Source organism: Sodiomyces alcalophilus, assembly GCF_042370955.1.
Source record: "Sodiomyces alcalophilus JCM 7366 unplaced genomic scaffold ACRALscaffold_4, whole genome shotgun sequence".
Lineage (NCBI taxonomy): Eukaryota > Fungi > Ascomycota > Sordariomycetes > Glomerellales > Plectosphaerellaceae > Sodiomyces > Sodiomyces alcalophilus.
Window position 1 is genome coordinate 2,460,795 of NW_027263535.1, and position 18,991 is coordinate 2,479,785.

Consider the following 18,991-nt stretch of genomic DNA (forward strand, 5'->3'; position numbering starts at 1 on the left):
ATTGCATCACATTGTCAGCCATTCTTTACTGTTACCAAAACAACATGGCTGTCGACGTAGCCGGCACGTCCGGACGTAAGAAGCTCGTGGTTGTCGGGCTGGGAATGGTGGGCTGTGCATTCATGTATTCTCCTCCCACGGCCCGCGACCTGACCTTCTCCCCCGCATGCTTTTCGATGATTTATTAACAATGGTACAGAGAGAAAGTGCTCAAGCTGGATGCTCCAAGTCGAGAATACGACATTGTGATCATTGGAGAGGAACCCCATTTGGCATACAACAGAGTCGGGTTGACTACATATTTTGAGCACCGGCGGATCGAGAATCTTTACTTGAACCCGAAAGAATGGGTATGCTGCTCCCTACAGAACATTCATGAAGCCGATGGTTGACGTTTCGCAGTATCATACATCCCCCGAAGGAGCTCTGAGCTATTTCGTCAACACAAGAGCAACGGACATTGACTCCAAGGCGAAAACCGTGACATGCTCAACCGGGCAAGTCATTTCGTACGACGTTCTGGTGCTGGCCACCGGTTCCGATGCCCTCCTTCCCGCGCAAACCCCGGGCCATGACGCCACGGGTGTCTTTGTGTACCGCACCATCGACGATCTCACCCGCCTTATCGACTTTGCCGACAGGAGAAAAGGCACCACGAGTGCTGTGATAGGGGGTGGCCTGCTGGGCCTGGAAGCGGCCAAGGCTATGATGGACTTGGAATGCTACGATAGGGTAAAGCTCATCGAGAGGAATCCGTGGGTGCTAAGCCGGCAGCTTGACGAAGATGCTGGCTTCATGGTCGTCGAGCAGGTACGCCAACTCGGCCTCGACGTTCTCTTGCAGAAGCGGGTGGCCAGGATCGAAGTGGACTCGGATAACCACGTACAAGGCCTCCTCTTCGAGGATGGTGAGCGGATATCCTGCTCCACCGTATGCTTCGCTATCGGTGTTCGACCCCGAGATGACCTGGCCCGGAAAGCCGGGATTGAATGTGCCGAGCGCGCGGGAGGAATCATCGTTGGAGACGACCTTGGCACCAGCGAACCCGACATTTACGCAATCGGCGAGTGCGCCAACTGGCGGGGCCAGACTTTTGGTCTGATCGCGCCGGGCGTCGAGATGGCCGATGTGCTGGCTTTCAACCTCACCCAAGCCAAGCTCCACCAGCCCAGGAGGTTCAAGCGCCCCGACCTGAGCACCAAGCTGAAGCTGCTCGGCGTGGATGTTGCCAGCTTCGGCGACTTCTTTGCGGACCGCGACGGGCCACAGCACCTACCGCCTCGTGTCGCGAAGAAAGCCAAGTCCGAGCAGAAGCCCAGCAAGATCTTGACTATGGCCAATGGCACAAATGGTTCCTCGCCTGGCCTGATCCCTGTCAAGGCCCTTACCTACCGTGACCCCTTTCAGAAGGTGTACAAGAAGTACCTCTTCACAGACGATGGGAAATATCTATTAGGGGGGATGATGATTGGGGACACAAGTGACTACATCAAACTAGTTCCCATGGTCAAATCCATGAAAGAGCTGGACGTACCCCCCAGCCAGCTCATCCTGGGAGCAAAGAAAGACGGCGACGACGACGACGACCTCTCCGATGATACCCAAGTCTGCTCATGCCACAACGTGACAAAGGGCGACGTCATCCAGGCAGTAAAGGAAGGGGGCTGCAAAAGCATCGGCGACGTCAAGTCCTGCACCAAGGCCGGTACCGGTTGCGGCGGCTGTCTACCCCTTGTCACGACCATCTTCAACAAATCCATGGCCGCCATGGGCAACGAGGTCAAAAACCATCTCTGCCCCCATTTTAACTTTTCACGGGCCGACCTCTACAACATCGTCATGGTCAAGCAGTTCCGGACCTTCCCAGACGTGATGCGCGAGGTCGGCAACGACCGGGACTCGTTCGGCTGCGAGGTCTGCAAACCCGTCATCGGCAGCATACTGAGCTCGCTGTGGAACAAGCACGTCATGCACAAGACGACCCATGGACTGCAGGACACGAACGACCGCTTTCTGGGCAACATCCAACGGAACGGGACGTACAGTGTCGTTCCCCGCATGGCCGGTGGCGAGGTCACTCCGGAAAAGCTCGTCGTCATCGGCGAGGTCGCCGCCAAGTATAGGCTCTACACCAAGATCACGGGTGGGCAACGCATCGACATGTTCGGAGCGAAGAAACAGGACCTACCGGATATCTGGAGGACGCTAGTCGAGGCCGGTATGGAATCCGGCCATGCTTATGCCAAGTCTCTCCGGACCGTCAAGAGCTGCGTCGGGACGACATGGTGTAGGTACGGCATCGGAGACAGTGTTGGCATGGCCGTGCGTCTGGAGGAGCGGTACAAGAGCGTCCGCGCGCCACATAAGATCAAGGGCGGCGTCAGCGGGTGTGTCCGTGAGTGCGCCGAGGCCCAGAACAAAGAGTAAGTCCATCGACGTGTTAGGCTCTCTAGGAAGGACGAGGGCAACAAGCTAACTTGGCCTTTTCCTTTCACAGCTTCGGTCTTATCGCGACGGAGAAAGGCTTCAACATCTTCGTGGGAGGCAACGGTGGCGCCAACCCAAAACACAGCGAACTGCTGGCCAAGGACGTGGCCCCGGCCGACGTCATCCCCATCCTCGACCGTTATCTCATGCTTTACATCCGGACGGCGGACAAACTGCAGCGCACGGCTCGTTGGCTCGAGAACCTGCCGGGTGGGCTCAAGTACCTGCAGGAAGTGATCCTGGAGGACAAGCTGGGGCATATGTGCGTCACTGGAGGCCCAGATGCAGGAGCTCGTCGACTCCTTCTTCGACGAGTGGGCAGAGGCCATCAAATCGCCGGACCTGTCGGAACGGTTCCGGCAATTCGCCAACACGGACGAGGCCGTCGACGTTACGGAGGTGGAGGTTGACCGGGGCCAGCAGCGGCCGGTGTACTGGGCCAAGGACGCCGCCGCCAAGGAAGACTTCAAGGGCCTCAGGAGTCGGTGGTCTTCACTGGCGTGGCAGCCCATGCTGGAGGCGTCGTACTTTGCTGGAGCGGACGAAGCGCCGAGCGGCGTGTCGGCGGCGGTGAAGAGGGGGGACACGCAGCTAGCCGTGTGGAGGGTTCGAGGACGATATTACGCCACGCAGCAGATGTGTCCTCACAAGCGGGCTTTCGCGCTGTCGGATGGGCTGATTGGCGAAGACCCGAGGCCCACGGTATGTAACGGGACGAAGGGCGTCAACGGGGCGAGCAGCAGCACCACCAATGGGGAAGCGGCGGGCAAAGCACCCTACGTATCGTGCCCGTTCCACAAGCGCAACTTTGACCTGACATCGGGCGACTGCCGCAACGACGCCGAGATGAGCATAGCGACCTTTGAAGCGGAGGAGCGGGACGACGGGATGGTCTATGTCAAGTTGCCGCCCGTTGAGGAGCTCGACGCTGCTCTGGGGACGACGAAATGGATGTTGCGCAAGGGGGAAAGCGGCGAGCACCCTTTTGCGGCGTTGGATGCGAAGGTCGGCTTCAAGGGGCGGAGGGGGCGGAAGCCGGGCGTCGAACCGGTCGGGGGTATGGCTGCCAGGAAGCCCGTTACGATTATGGCTGGTGGAGGGTGCGGGAGTGTCCCTGACTGGTGAGTATATGGCGTTCGTGGTGTCGCATTTGATTTATGAGGGTCAGTGGAACATCGAACAGGAGAGCAATGCAAGAGAAGTAGACAGGAGGGGAGTCAGTACTATATATACCGAAGGCGATATAAATCTTCACGCAAGTCATTTAGTTCACCGTCCAGTCCCAGGACCAAGAGAAAGGTGACTGAGGCACCTGAGCGAAACTATAGGACATGATTGTGGTTAGTGGAGTGAAGCCGACGGTTGGGTGTGTGGTGGGTTGAGTGTGGTGCAAGTCGGTCTTCGGGATACAGTTTTTGGTCCAGCAGAAAGATCTTCAAGTACTTTGCGAGGATTGTGATTGTGGGATTGTATTGATGCCGCCGAAACCTATTATCATATGATCGGGACTGTAGTGAGATGTGGACTAGGAAGGGTAAAGAGCAAAGACACATCTTATGTGTAAGGATGGCGTCGTAGTATAGGAGTCGTTATTTACGACTCCCGCATCATCACATGAAAAGCCAAGCCGACATGCCTAGCTGTGAGCCCTGTAAGCTACTACGTTATGTTCAGCCATAATATTGGGGCTGTCTTCCATCGGCCCAACGGGGCAAAGGGTGTCTGAGATCGAAGCTGATGCGGCTGTCTTAGCCGGCTCTTTGTCGTGAGATGCGCATATCAAACCGTACGCCATACGCAAGTCGAGCCTCAGCATCACTTAGCTTTCCCGACGTACCTACAACTCCAGGCTCATCCCACCATATACCTATACACTCATTATGCTGCATTCCCTCGATTCATCGTGAGCTTCTTGAATGGCCTACGAAGCCGGTCCAGCGGCGGCACACCCCCCTCCTTTCGTATCGCGGCCGGCCTCACAAACTTGCCGTATCCTTGCGTCACTGTCGTCGTCGTGGTCACGTGGAGACAACTAGCCGGCCGCTCTCTCGCCTGTTGCACTTCGGCCTTGTCTCGGTTTTCGTTTTCTTTTTCAGGCGACGGGGCTCTCGGAGGTGAGCTGGAGAAGTTGGGGTAACATTGCTTCGGACCGTCGATCGTAGGGTCGTAAGTTGGTCTCCTCGGTCGTCTCATCGCGGTAGCCGCCGATCCGAGCTTGTGCCGTGCGAGTTCCGGCGCGATGGCGCTGGGTTGCGTCTCCGTTCGCTGGGCATGGATGTGCTGTACGTTGCGCGGGCCGTGTGTTGCGGAGGTTTGGCGACGGAGACCCGGACCAGGACCAGCATCAGCACCAGCGCCGTCTGGTCGAGGCGAGACCGAGGTCATGTTGGAGAGGTCCGACTTGTGTCTCTTCGCCACGAATCCCCACATACTTGACTGGTCGGCGGGTCGTTTCGTCGTTCCTCCTCGCCTTCCGGCCGTCGGCTTCGAATGGGCGGTGCCGTTGCCATCCATGGATGGCGGAAGCCCCTTTCCCTTCCCATCTCCCCCTCCCTCGACGACAGACCGATGCTTACTGGCCGTGGTGAATCCTGGCAGGGACGATATGGTAAAGGTCGAAGATGACGCCATGGTCGTGGCGTGCCAGGACGGGCCGGAATCCACCTCACCGACATCGTCGTGGGCAGAGGCCTGTACGCCGGGTGGACGCCGGTTCCGCCACCCGTTCTTACCGGATGGCAAATCGTTATTTGAATCTTCTGGATCCTCGGGATGCAAGTTATCCTCTAGCCTCTCCATAAGCGGCATGCCACTGAAAATCTTCTCAGCTGAAGGAATGTCCTTCTCGCGGCCCAGAATCTTGGCCACGTGCCGTATGACCTCTGTGCTAAAGGATGGTCCCGTCTTGGCAAAGTACGGATGGATCTCCGAGGGGATGAACCGCGAGAGTTCTGTTTTTTCACCACTATTGCCTCCTCCGCCCGCAGACTTCTGGTGGTAGAGCGGACAGCTGAGGTAGAGCAGCGACTTTGCCCGTGTCATAGCGACGTATAGCAGTCTGCGTTCCTCGTCGAGGTTGTCCGACCTCATATGGGGGATCGATCCATTGTATACGGCGGGGATGAAGACCACGGGCCATTCCAGCCCCTTCGCAGCGTGGATGGTCGATATCGTCACACTCGCCTTGTTATCGTCAGCGTCGTCTTTCTGCGCGTCGGACGCCAGGGCGACATTGGCGAGGAACCGGCCCAAGGCGTCCGTCTCTTCCTCCTGTTGCAGCCCCTCAATCTCAGGCAGGCGGTCGTCCTGCTCGCTTGCGCTGAGACCTCTCATGAAATCCCCTGCCAGGTTGACGAATTCCTGCACGTTTGCCCATCGGCTCTCGTGTTGTTCGGGCCATGTTTCCTCGACGTACTTCTGGAGATTCAGCTGGGAAAGCAAGTTCTGAATCAGATCAACCAGGTGGTAGCATGGGCTCCCGGAAGGAGGTTCCTCGACTTTCTTCCTCACGGACTTGACGAGCCTCAGCAGACCCCCGCTGATTTTCTGCTCCATGGCCGATTTGATGTTCGTCTTTGCCCTCCGGTCGCCTCGGCAGTGCTTGTCCAGCAGTGCCCAGAGGCTGATTCCGGCTTCCTCCGCCTCTCGGAGCAGGGCACTAATGGTGGCCTCACCGATACCCCGGCGGGGCACATTAATAATCCGTGCTAGAGCATCGTTGTTCTCAGGCCGATGGATGACACGGAGGTAGTCGACCACGACCTTAATCTCGGCTCGTTCATAAAACTTGAACCCGCCCACCATCCGGTATGGGATGCCGGCTTTCCCCAGGGCGGATTCGATGTGCCTCGAGAGGGCGGCTGATCTTAAAAGTATGGCCACATCTTCGTAATCCATCATCTTGCCCGACATGAGAACCACGCGGCGCATCTCCGCCACGATCCATTCGGCCTCGATCGCCGCCGTCTTGAGACGCCGCAGGACGGGCCGGGTTCCCTTGCTGTGGACCGGGAGCAGCGCCTTCTGGTATCTCTTCTTGTCCTGCTGGATGACCTTGAGCGAAACGTCCAAGATGGCCTGGGACGACCGGTAGTTCTCTTCGAGGGAAATCTCGTCGGCCCGGGGGTACTCCTTTAGGAGCCTGAAAAGGTTCCGTATCTCGGCGGATCGCCATCCGTAGATGCTCTGGTCAGGGTCGCCGACGATGGTGATGCGCTGTCTCGCTTGTGCAAAGAGTTTCATGAGCTCGTACTGTATGCCATTGGTATCCTGGTACTCGTCGATGAGGACTGCCTGGACGTTGGACACGCAAGAAGGATAATCCCGCAGCAGCTGGACGCACTTGGTTAACAGGTCGTCATAGTCGAGCAAGTTGGATCGCTCAAGCTGGCGCTGGTACTCGCAATAGCACGTCTCCAGGTCCGGATTCTCGGGGGCGGGTTTGCCGTTCGGAAGCCTCTTGGGGCTGTCGTCGGATCCTTTGGCTTTCTTCTTGCTAATCCAGGCTCGGGCCATGGGCGGGTCGACGCCGAGGCCCAGTCGTTTGCAGATGCGCTGGATGATGGCTCTCGAGTCCCCGTCGTCGGCGATGCCAAACTTGGGATCCAGGCCGATGTGCTTCCCGTAGGTTGCCAGGTACCGACGCGCGATGCTGTGGAAGGTGCCGAGGACGATCTTCTTCTCTCGCCCCTGGCCGAGGGCCTTTCCGATGCGCTCCTTCATTTCCCGCGCCGCCTTGACTGTGAAGGTCGCCACGATGACGTCGGTGGGCTGGTAACCGACATTGTCGACGAGCCATACTACGCGCGAGGTCAGGGTGTGGGTCTTTCCGCTTCCTGGGCCGGCCAGGATGGCCACCGTGGCGGCCGGAGAGGTAACAGCTCGGCATTGGGCGCTGTTGAGGGTCGCCAGAATGGATTCAGCCGGGCCCGGGGCGGAGCTGGATAAGCTCATGGTGAGCAGAAAAGTCCATGGAACGTCTGAGGAGGTCGCATGGGAACGATGGAATGACTAGTGAGCCGAATTTGAGGAGTGGGCTTTTTCAATTTGTCAGTGGTATTGCTTAGCTGCGTTGATTGAAAAACCCAACGCCAAAAAGGAATCGGCGGGCTCCGTTGTTGCTCGAATGTACGCGTCGTGAGTGTTTTGGTGTTGGTCGCGGTCAAACGACGTACGAAGTGCAGTACTTCGTACGCGCACGAGGTCACGTGACGCTTTCCTCGGGAGTGCACGGACCAATTTGGGTTTGTGGGTGGAGACGTCCGAACGGGTGGCTTTACGTAATCAGTCACACCATCACACCGCCTCTCGGTGATTCGATTCACCATCACCACCTTCTCACGATGCCCACAAGAACAGAACGACAGCGGCATCTCTTATCACAGTCATTTCATCACATGGTGTCTCGCTATAAACGTCCATTGGCGACTGGAATCGCCTCCTGCAACGATGAACAAAGCCACTGGCGGCTTGTGATTGAGATGTGATTGAGACTCCCTGACCACAATCACAATGGGCAGATCCGAGCGGTCTCGAGTTCAGTCCAAAGCGGACGTTGCCTCCAATTTGTCCCCTCTTTCTCGTGATCTACAAGCCAAGTCACCCTTTGAGCCTTTTTATTCGAGGAAGTCGGTGATGTGATAACTACTACGGCATCACTAGTCAGTTCAGGAGCACATTAGTCCGCCATATTATTGCTCTCGGCTCCCATCACCCATTGTGAGAGTTCCGATCACTGACATCTCCTCGTCAAGAAACGGCACCGCCTTGCTCCGTGAGGTACGATGGAGTTGGGCTTGAGGATTCGTGCGGCAGGGCCAACTTTCCACGAGCCCAACCCGAACACAGCAAGGCGACAGGTATCACACACGTCAAGCATGCAAGTGCCCCTTGCTTCGATTTATTTTAGTCTTCTGCATGTTATACATATCCAGGAGTAGGTACCGCAGCACGCAGTTGAGCACCACACCCACACGAACCCTCGCAGGCCACGCACTTGCTTCCTCCATCCGCGGACAGACCTTGCTTCCCAATCATGCGATTGATCTCACGTCTGGGAGTTCTCATACGGGGTACAGTATAGAACCCACGATAAGACTCTGTACGCGAGTTTATCAACGTGGTATTCTATGCCTCCATTTGGCAATCACCATCAGCCATGTCCGTCGGCGCTGGGAATCTCCGAGTTGACCAAGCGGACGATTGGTCAATCTGATGGACGTTGCCTGCCAATCATCACCCCGGTCGACAATTGTCGGCGCTTAATTTCCTTGGTCGTCACGTCGATCCGGCCAACCACATCGCGGGACGGTCCTCGTCTTCCCGGGGCACCCCCGGGCCTCCCCGCAGGGTAGTCGAGGCAAATATCAGCATCTGTTTCCAGCCTCCTCATGACACCATGGCCGCTGCCCTGAGCCCATTTTTTCCCGTACAGGCGCTAATACTCTTGTCACCGTCTTATGCGTGTGCAACCAGTGGTGGGAAGCAGGTGTCGTGGGCGTTGCTAGTGCCGGGTCCGGACATGGGCCCTCCAGCAAGTCAGGATGCAGCTCACATGGTACAGCGCCAATCTCGACGCAGCCCGTACATCATCAACCGCTTTGCAGGTATATACGCATTGTGTGTGCCGCCTATCCGGTCTTCTCTTCTCTTCTCCCCTTGCTGCCTCCTCCCCCATCCTCATCACAACATGTTTCGGATCGACCCTCAGGAGGTAGGATCATCGTTCCTGGCTCGCCCTTTAAAGACCGCCCGGCGTCCTCGAGGCCTTGCCCACGATGCCCAGGGTCCGACTTGATTCGGGACTCTGTTTACAAAGTGGTGGTCCTTTGCCTTTCTTTCTTCCCTCTGCATCGAGATTATTTATTCTCTTCTTTTCACTCCTGTGCTGCTGTGACGCCCACGCCTCGCCGTTGGTGCGTGAGACCAAAAGCCACTACGAGAACCACCATCAGCTACTACGCACCGCCCGGGCGTCTGAGCCTGAAAACGCCTTTCCTGCCAACGCCAACGCCAACGTCGCCGGCGTCTTGAGTGACCCGGCCTTCCTCCCCATTCAAATTGGTGCCATCGCCGGTGCGTATGGCGTTTCGCTCGTAATCGTAGCCTTCTTCCTTGTCGTGCTCTCCAAGAGACGTCGAGAAGCCCTCGTCGCCGGCGACAACGAAACAGACTGCATCGAGGAGCGGAAACCGCTCCCGAACCTCAGAATCATTCCGCCCAATTCGCCCCGCAGCATTCCTCGAAGCCCTGTCCGCACATTCTCCCACCACCCTTCCCCCGACAGAGCCGACGAGTTCTTCTTCCCCCCCCCCTCGCAAACACCCTACGTCGCGCCGTCGCCATCATCTACCGTCGCCGCCCCGGGCGTTGATCTCTCGGTCGACCAGAGGGTGGTCGCCATGGACAGACAAATGGCGCAATCTCAGCTCGAGGAGATGTACAAGTATGTGTTGGAGCACGAGGAAGCGAAAGAACAGGGCATCATCCTGCAGGGCACGCCAGTGCTTTCCGCCCACCACTCACGGTCGTCGACGTCGGACAAGTCGTCGTCCACGGGGACGTTCCGGAAGGAAAGAACGAAACCCGCCCAGCTCGACTTGTCCAAGGAAGACAAGACGCCACAGTCCAGGGCGTCATCCATCCTCTCGGCCTTGCGATCGCCGAGGAAGAAGAGCGGCATGAAAGGGCTAACCATCTCGTCGCCAATCATGACGCCCAAGTCGGGAACATTTCCCCCGCCCGAGTCGCAGGAGATGGACACCATTCCCCCGCGCCATTACGCACCCCTCCCTCCTCCTCCCCCGCCTCCCGGCCCGACAAACCAAGTGTCTTTCGGCGCCGTCCAGCAACTGCGCCGACCCAGTCAGGGCCAACACTCTCCCGTCACCCCCGGTCCCTCACCGGAGAGCACACAGAGCATCGACGAGCGCATAGGCGCACATATGTCCGAGAGGGAGAGGGAGAGGGAGAGGGGGAGCCGGTCGGGGCCTCGAAGCGAAGTCGACCCGGCTTCGGCATCGTCCGAGACCCCGCTGATGGGCCTCCCGGTGTCGCCCAAGCCCAGCGTCACGCGGTTCCCGACCTTGCCGTCGTCGCCCAAGCCCGGAGCGACATTCCAAAAGAAAGCTCCGCCCTCGGCCATACGCGCCGGCGGGACGCTGCCGCTACGGGCGTACGAACCAGTCATGACGTCGTCTACGTCGTCGCAGACGGCTACGAAACAGACCGTCTTCGAACGCACGGGCCCGCTATCACCCCTGTCGGCGCGCACGCCGGGGACCGCGGTGCCCTACTCACCTTACCAGCCGTTCACGCCCTGCATGCCCATGACGCCGTCTCTGGTGACCAAGGCGGACCGGAAGCGGATGAGGAGGCTGGAGCCGAAGACGCCGACCATGGCACTGGTCGAAGATAGCAACGATATTTGGTAGAGTGCGACACCTCGGGGAGGAACTGGAAATGGAACGGACAATTACGATTAGGCTTGTGCTTGTTGTCATGGCTAATGATGGATAAGGAGACGCCGGGATGAAGCGGCGGCAGATACCCAGGAAGAGGAGGGGAGGACAACACATATTATACCATTACTCACGATAGACGATATCCGGCAGCGGGGAATTTAGAGGACCAGGCTGGCATGTTGATGGCCATCCTAGGTATATACGGTTGGGTGGCTGCTAGGCGACGGCTCCCTGGGGAATGGACGTGATCCCAATGTTAGCTTATGCTTTATGTCTTCTCGTCACACTTGTTCTTTTCTATTACTCATATTCCCAACCTCATATCTCATATATATATGTACAGATCAGGGAGTACATACCTGGTCGTCGTGTCTCAGAGACCGATCTAGGTAGTGGGAAGGCGTTCTGTTTCCAACTGTTTTTCGTACAGTATTTGCACTTCTGATCATTCTCGTACGAAGTACAAGAATTTACTTGTGACCAGCATACTCGGAGGTACATGAAAGCAGCCGAGTTTCCGGTGTTCAACGTCATATGTTACGGTTGAAAAGGGGATGAAAAGTGAATGGAAGATTACCTAAGTACGAAGTACCAAATCCCGTAGGAACCCGGAATTGTCGATGGGATAAAAAGAAGAAAAAAAAAAGAAAAAGCCAAGTACCAGCCAACAGTGCATCCGATCGTTAAAGCCGACCAGATCCGCTGGCCCTCCGGTGACTGTTCGGAACAGCTGCGTTGAAATGCTTAGGTACGTAGTGAAGGTAGTACGGATACAAGTAGGTACGCATACGTACTTCAAGTTTTTCAGCGACCGGTGTGTGGGACCTATGACGACAAGTACTCTGCTGTACTTACCCAGTATGGTACCTCGCATAGGAAAAGCTGCGAGGGCCCCACTCTTCATCGCCTTGGCGGTACCGGGACGATGTCCTCGACCTCAGCCAGACAGCAGCTCATCGTACGATGACCTTCTCCCTTCTTCTCCCCCCACCTCTGCATCCGAGTTTCCCCTTTCCAACCTTTCTGCTCGCCACAGGAATCCAAACGCATCCTATTATCGACATCAACGCAATCAACGCACCCACCGTAAATCGCTTCATTCTCGTTGATTCCATTACATCCATCTTGTCCACAGACTTTGCCATATATACATTTTTTTCCATCGATTTTCATTTTCATTTTTCATTTCCCAATTTCTTTTTCTATTTTTATCTTTATTTGCCCTTCAGACACCCAGTCTGATCGCACGATTTTACTCTCTCTATCCAGCCTCAACATCCCCGCTCTCCCACCTCTCATCATCCATTTCATCTACTGCGGCCACATTTCGTCGTACGATCTTCCCCGTTATCGTGTCATCCATCCGCTCTTTCGCCGATAGCGACCGACTGCCATCAGCTCATCTCGAACCATCTCTTACGACGGGCTTCTGTACAGAGCGGGATTCATTCCTTGCGCGCTCCGGCCTTTGGCTCAGGAGGGTATTGACTTGATTTTCTCCATGCATTGAATCAGCCCATCGCCGCATCTTTCCACGCCCACCGAAATGGCCGACCACGATGCCGGGGCCATATTTGGCTTCGACGAGTCTAGCATGGGTGTCTTGCCGGCCTTCGACGACTCGGCCTTTGACGACGTCAAGACCGTTCCTTCTGCCTCCGGACCCGACAACACCACCGTCCCTACCGCCCCTACCGACGCTTCCAACAACCCCGACCATCGTCAATTGTTGTATGACCCATCGTATTGGGCCTATCAGGAACCCCCATCAAGCGATACCTTCAATTTCTCCTTGCCAGTCTCTACCGCTGCCTCCCCAGCGCCCCCGCTCTTCCCGAGTGCGCCTTGGGAATTTCCCCCGCCCCAACACCAGCCGCAACCGCAACAGCAACCGCAACAGCAACAACCGTCAGACAACCAAAAGCAGCTAGAATCTCCTTCCTCCGTCGCCGGCTTGGAGCAACCAGCCACGTCAGCGGCCGATTTCTTCCCTAACCCAGTTGCTCTGCCCACCACCACCACCACCACCACCACCACCTCGTTGCCCGCCAGACAGGTACCCACTCCTCAGCCATCGACGGAATCAACTGGCTCCCGTCCAGTCGACCTCACTCCGGCCCAGCAGGAAAATCTTCGTAACATTGCCATGCCGGCCCATCTCCAGTATCAATCACCTCGGAGCGAACCAAGCCCTGGGTCGGCCACTAGCGAAGCGAAGGGTTCAGCCGCAACTGCCCGTTCCACTCCCGACGCGCCCGAGTCCAGAAAAACCAACCGAAAACGCAAGTCCTCCGCCGATGGATCCGATGAGGACGAGGAACAGTCTACTCCTCAGCCTGTCAAGAAAACGGCCCACAACATGATCGAGAAGAGATACCGGACAAACCTCAACGACAAGATCGCCGCCCTGAGAGACAGCGTGCCGAGTTTGCGAATCATGTCCAAGAGTGCACGTGGCGAAGACACGACAGAGGACCGGGAAGAGCTACACGGATTGACTCCGGCTCATAAACTCAACAAGGCCACGGTACGTGGGACCCGACAAGACAGAAATGAAATGCGCCTCATGCTTGTGACGTGAGAGCGGGGCGTAATTGGGCTAACGCGCTTGTAGGTTCTGAGCAAGGCCGCAGAGTACATTCGGCATCTGGAGAAACGAAACAACAGGCTAAGGGACGAGAACAACGCGATGCATGCCCGGATCGCAGCTTTCGAAAAGTTGTTCATGGCAGGTGCCATGACCGGCGCCATGACGGGTGCCATGGCCGGGAACATGAACCCCACCATGAGTCCCATGCAGCAAGCACCGACTCCGATGCAGTATCCTCAAGACCAATACATGGCCACGCCTCCCTTGGGAACATCGCGACCAGAATCGGCCCAGGGACTGATCCAGGTGCCTGACGACATGAAACGGATTCTCTCGGCCCAAATGGCCGTCGGCCAGCCCTATCCCGTGCCGCAACAATCGTTCCGCCCCGGTGATCCAGAGATGCTGCGCCAGCAGCAGGTCCAGCAGCAGCAGCAATCGCAGCAAAACGGGCGCTGGAACAACGTCGGCCCCTATTTCGGGAAGCTCATGGTCGGCTCCCTCGCCGGCCTCATGGTCCTCGAAGCCGTGCGAACCGAGGAGCAGAGCAACGAGACTCCCCAGGGTCGTGGGCTGTTTGCGCTCCCTGTTCACCTACTCCGTCACTTTGGCCCCGGCTCGCACTTCCACGTGGCCGGGCATGCCGTTCCGGTCGCTCGTCTCCTCTCGCATCTCAAGCTGGTCCTATTCTTCGGCGTCGTGCTATACGTCTTCCTTCCGTCCGTCTTTTTCCCATCGGAGAAGAAGGATAAGAAGCGGCTGCAGCAAGCCAATGGATCTCTCCAGGCCGTACCGTCTCTGGCGTCGCCCATTCACATCCGGCGGCGGGCATGGCTGACGGCTATCCAGACCGTTTGGGTCCCCGAGCACAACCTTTTGTTGGAGGCTGCCGCTCTGATTATCAAGACGTTGAAATTGAGTTTACGGAACGCGGTTGGCATGGATCGATACCAGTCGCTTACTGGGTTCACGGAAGAGCAGGAAACGGCACGCGTCAAGGCGTGGACGATCGCTTTGGATGCTCAGCTCGCTGGCGGAGATGTGGAGATCAACAAGTTTCGGCTGGCGTTGACGCTCCTCGCATCGGGAACCTTGCCCGACACGCCGCTCCGGCTGATGCTAGAGGCCCTTCATATCCGCGTGCTCCTTTGGGATTTCGGGCCCATGGGGCTGCACAACGTCATCGCTGCGAGGTTGGCGAGATCTCGGTGGAATGAGGCCAAGCGACGACTGCGTGATCATATGCGGCAGGCGCCCGACAGTCGGCCGGTCGAAGATGACTTGCCCGAGCACCTTGCCGCCCTTCTCGACCATGACTGCGGTGATGTTTTGAATGATAGCGTCATTCAGTGTGCGTATAACTTGGCCTGGAACCTCCCGACTACAGAGAATGTCAACGGCATCGCGGACGGAATGGACACTGTGGTTGACGACCATGCCGTGCGGTCGCCCATGGACGCCGTCGCGGCCTGGTGGTCCTGCCAAAACGTCCAGCGTGCGCTGTGGGCCCATCTGGGGGCCGAGAAGCATGATGCCGTCGCGCGGGAAACAGTGGAAGGGCTCGTTCGGGAGGCCATCCGCGCGGCCCCTGCTGGTTCTGCCGCCCAGGGTCGTGCGCTCGTGGCCCGTGCCGTTCTTTTCGACCATGGGCGAGACGAAAGCAAGGCATCGGACAGCGGAATGGCCTGTCCCACAGGCAGCCCGCAGCAACTGGTCAACGATGCTGCATCGTTGCTGCTCGATTCTTACTCCGACACCAAGATGGCTCCCGATTTCGGGGTCGCTCTCGGCTGCTCTGCGGCCATTTCCAAGATGCAACGCCCCGAGACGGCCGCGTCGTTTCGAGAGATGGTCCAGTTTGTCGAGGAAACCGTGCAGCCTTCTGTGATGGCCGACATGTCTCTCCTCGGATGCACGGCCCTCTTTCGGCTGATGGACGAGCTACATAGCCACCCCGAGGCCTTTGAGACTTTCGGCACGACACTCGAATGCTTGGCGGGCAGTATCCGGATCTGGATTGGAAGCGCGCCGGGCGAAAAGAGCGGCCTGGACCAGGAGGTGCGGCATAAGATGGTCGACCGATGCCTAAGCATCACGAAATCTCTTGTCGGTATGGAAGCCGACACGGGCTACGGCAGCATGAGCGAGTGTGAGGACGACGATGGCTGTTAAGCTGGCCAGCGGGCCCATGACCGGAGTCTTCTCTTCTTTCTCTTGTTCTTCCACTTCAAGCTGGGTGGAACTCCTCTCACGGCCGGCTGATTACCCTCCCAAGTTATTGTACTATCTTGCCGTCTAGGACGGCCGTCTCGTCTTGCCTTCTTTGCGTTTGATATACTTTTACGTTTCGGAACATGGGATCTGGCGTCAAGTCGGTGGAGGCTGGGAATCAAGGTCTGTGGGCAGCACGAACACCGAAGCCTGGCGTTTTGACATGTTTGGTAGACGAAAGCATGTCTGACGTAGCATTTGAGGGCTGGTGGGAAAGTGAAAAGGTGCAAAGGATTTTTGGCGAAGTCCTTCCATTTTTTTTTTCGGTGCGTTTTCCCTTCACGACGAGTTTACGGCCCTTGATTGCATTGATTTCAGACCATCTCGCTAGTCGTGAGCAGTCCGGCTGCGACTTGATTTCTGCCGACATTTTCTTAGCATTCTACAAAAGAGCGAGGGAAACTGGGGATAATCACATGCCAGGATGTTTGCTATACGGTAGAGGCTAGGTGTTTCGATCCAAATATATTCACATAAATACATCTCTCTTCAGTTATAGCTCGATGGTTTTACTGTAGGATACTGTATCCATACTCCATGGTTGTGAAATCTTCCCCTGATACAAAAGGATGGAATAATGGCAGGTAAACTTGTAATGGCGGTCATACAGGATTGCTCGGCTCGTCGCCGACGCCCATTACCAGGACGTCGGTCAAGGCATTCATTCCGCTTCTTCCATGACAAGTCTTTCTGGGACTTCCACCTCCCTGATACTACCCAGGTGCGCGATGCCCGGCGTCCCTAGCTACTCGTAGTGTCTCCCATGCCGGTACATAGTGTGTTGTGACGAAGGAGCTTGTGTTAGAGTGAGTGAATCGGTGGAGTGATATGTCAAGTGTATAGAGGAAGGTCTGCCTTGTCGGGAGGTGTCTGGACAGTCGTTGTCTGGATGGATGCCCAGCTCCATGGCATGAATTAATAAGTCACTGTGAAAATTGAAGTACCTGGCTACCCAAGGTACCCGTGGTCGCACATACCTAGGTACCTAGGCACACTCAAAGGGAGTCTGCTTTCAGAGGCAAGAGCTCTCCTGGTGACCAGGCACCTGCCTAGGTAGGTACCTACCTGAAGAAGACTCGACGCCAGAGCCATGGTCAAGGTACCTCTACCCCAGACCACGAAGACCTGCAGCTCTTGCCTTTCCAAGTATTCTATTCAATCTCACCACCTACCCGAGGTGACCTCGTTTCTCAAACGGCGCCAGGTACCCTGGATATGCACGTACGACTCTCGACGGGGATAGCAACCGGAACTCGGGAACTCGACCAGAACTTTTCTTCTCTTTCTTCCACCAAAGACTAGTTGATCTTCAGCCAACAAGAACACTTGACAACTGCCGGTTCATACCTTCCCCTCCATCCAGTCGGAGGAGTGGTTCGATTCCCTTTGTCGCCAGCTTATCGTGATGACTCTTCCCATCGACTTCCATGCCTTCTGGTCTCAAGTGGCTGGGCTCGAGACTATCCGGCCCCTTACAAAAGCCGAACAGAAAGATATCTTTCTCGGTAGATTCATGCTCCCGCTCCGTCGTTCCTGTGCCAAAGAGATGAGCCGGAGGCAAAACTATCGGCGCTCACTTCAGCACATCGTGTGGGAGGCGTGCCAGGTTTACTGGGATTCTATCAGTATATATACATCCCTCCACCCGTCGAGGGGACAAGAGAACGCTGACGCCGAGCGAACCCGTGACCTAGGTGACGAAACTTTCCCCTTCGCATCCCTCCCGCCAAAGGGGCCATCCGAAGTTGGGCTCACGACAGCCCAGAACCGAGTACTCATTGGTCATTCCATTACCAGTCCCGAGGAGCTCATCAATTACCTTCGACAAGTCAACCAGGTGCCAAAGGCTGGCCCCGTCCTACAGCCAAGTCGGCAATCCACTCCAGGGATTTCCCCGGAAAGGTCATCCCCTGTGCGAAGACTAGCATCATCAGCACATTCTCCGCAACCCGCCCTCCAATCAAGACATCATGGGGCCACTCCCAACGCATTAGAACACCGTTCTGAACAGCCTCCCGGACAAGCTCCCGGTAGCCTAGAGCAGGAAACAGATGATGGCCCAAAAGTGCCCGAGACTGGCCCAGAGTCAGACCTAGATGACGAACTCGAACTGGGCCACGAAGAAGAGGCCTTGTCCGAGCCTCCTCGTACCTTCGGTCCCGACGACCTCACAGATCTTGACCACTGGGCCTACGCCATTCCCGGCTCTTCCCCCACATTGTACCGAGAAGCCCCCAAGCTCCCGACGTGTGGCCCCTGGGAGATTCCACTCCCGCCGACCATGGATCCTCAAGTGCACGTCCAGCCCAACCAGCCTTCTCTTCAGCCGCTTCTCGGCGGTGTTCGCATCCAGATCATCCAGTCGCCGCCACGCCTGAAGGTAGAGCTGAGCGGGGTCCAGCGCGCTGCCATGCTAAGAGACACCACAAAGCAAGTGGAGGGTGACTTCACGGCTCTGCGATGGCGAGCGTATCGTCATCTGCTGGCCTGGGCTGAACACCTCAAGTCGCACGCCGAGCCGCCAGCTGAACGGCCCATGGATTTGCTCACATTCGTGAGGATGAGGGTGAAGAAGGAGACGGAATCGATACGGAGAACAGTGGCGGAACGAATCGAGAATCGCGTCAAGGGGAGCAATATCATGTTCCCAGGCCGTACGTACCAAATGCCCGAGATTCAAACCAGGGCGTCATCGTCCAAGGGGACCCGCAGGATCTCCAAGAAGGGGGACCCGGCGTTGGATGAGAATTGGGTGCCGGCCAAGCGAAAGCATAGTCAGGAATCCACCACTGATGATGATGATGAGGAGGAGGATGCGTGTAACACTGAGGAGGGAGAAAGCAAGCGAGACGAGACCCGGACGAAGGCGAAGCGAAAGCGACAGAAGCGGATGACTCCAAGCTCGACTATCGACTTGAGCAGCAGCCCAGAGCCCGTCCTGAAGCGGGAGGACAGTCCCGTCGTTGACCTGGAGTGCACGTGATCTCCGGCATGGCATGGTCCTGACTGACGTAGTCGTACATATAGTTTTGTGGCTGGTTATTGCCTTGCCCCACGGGGCCACAGCCAATGGTCAGTCGTCACAATGGACCGTAGCACGAAACAATTCGGGTCGAATCGTCAACGCTTCCTTCCCTCTTTTCCCCTGCAGGTTCCCTCCAGTCCGTTGTCGTCGGAATCA

General features: G+C 56.9%; 5 protein-coding genes across 5 annotated transcripts; 4 read left to right on the plus strand and 1 right to left on the minus strand.

The window, feature by feature from the left end:
* Positions 1-44: 44 nt before the first annotated feature.
* On the plus strand, positions 45-3,612 carry ACRALDRAFT_2027676 (uncharacterized protein; the record flags this gene model as incomplete). The annotated part of the gene is made up of 5 exons (XM_071020484.1): positions 45-75; positions 202-350; positions 403-2,423; positions 2,498-2,720; positions 2,764-3,612. The coding sequence occupies 5 exons, from the start codon at positions 45-47 to the stop codon at positions 3,610-3,612; spliced, it is 3,273 nt and encodes a 1,090-aa protein (XP_070875065.1).
* Positions 3,613-5,043: 1,431 nt separating this feature from the next.
* On the minus strand, positions 5,044-7,440 carry ACRALDRAFT_2103721 (uncharacterized protein; the record flags this gene model as incomplete). The annotated part of the gene is made up of 1 exon (XM_071023153.1): positions 5,044-7,440. A coding segment is annotated over one exon (2,397 nt), but the record flags the coding sequence as incomplete, so codon positions are not given.
* Positions 7,441-8,632: 1,192 nt separating this feature from the next.
* Positions 8,633-11,549, plus strand: ACRALDRAFT_1063981 (uncharacterized protein). The gene has a single exon (XM_071016891.1). It carries the CDS (start codon positions 9,264-9,266, stop codon positions 10,917-10,919), a length of 1,656 nt encoding a protein of 551 aa, XP_070875067.1. The 5' UTR covers positions 8,633-9,263; the 3' UTR covers positions 10,920-11,549.
* Positions 11,550-11,847: 298 nt separating this feature from the next.
* On the plus strand, positions 11,848-16,310 carry ACRALDRAFT_1063980 (uncharacterized protein). The gene is made up of 2 exons (XM_071016890.1): positions 11,848-13,476; positions 13,564-16,310. Exons 1-2 carry the CDS (start codon positions 12,496-12,498, stop codon positions 15,709-15,711), a joined length of 3,129 nt encoding a protein of 1,042 aa, XP_070875068.1. The 5' UTR covers positions 11,848-12,495; the 3' UTR covers positions 15,712-16,310.
* Positions 16,311-17,356: 1,046 nt separating this feature from the next.
* Positions 17,357-18,793, plus strand: ACRALDRAFT_1070805 (uncharacterized protein; the record flags this gene model as incomplete). The annotated part of the gene is made up of 1 exon (XM_071017801.1): positions 17,357-18,793. One exon carries the CDS (start codon positions 17,357-17,359, stop codon positions 18,791-18,793), a length of 1,437 nt encoding a protein of 478 aa, XP_070875069.1.
* Positions 18,794-18,991: the final 198 nt, after the last annotated feature.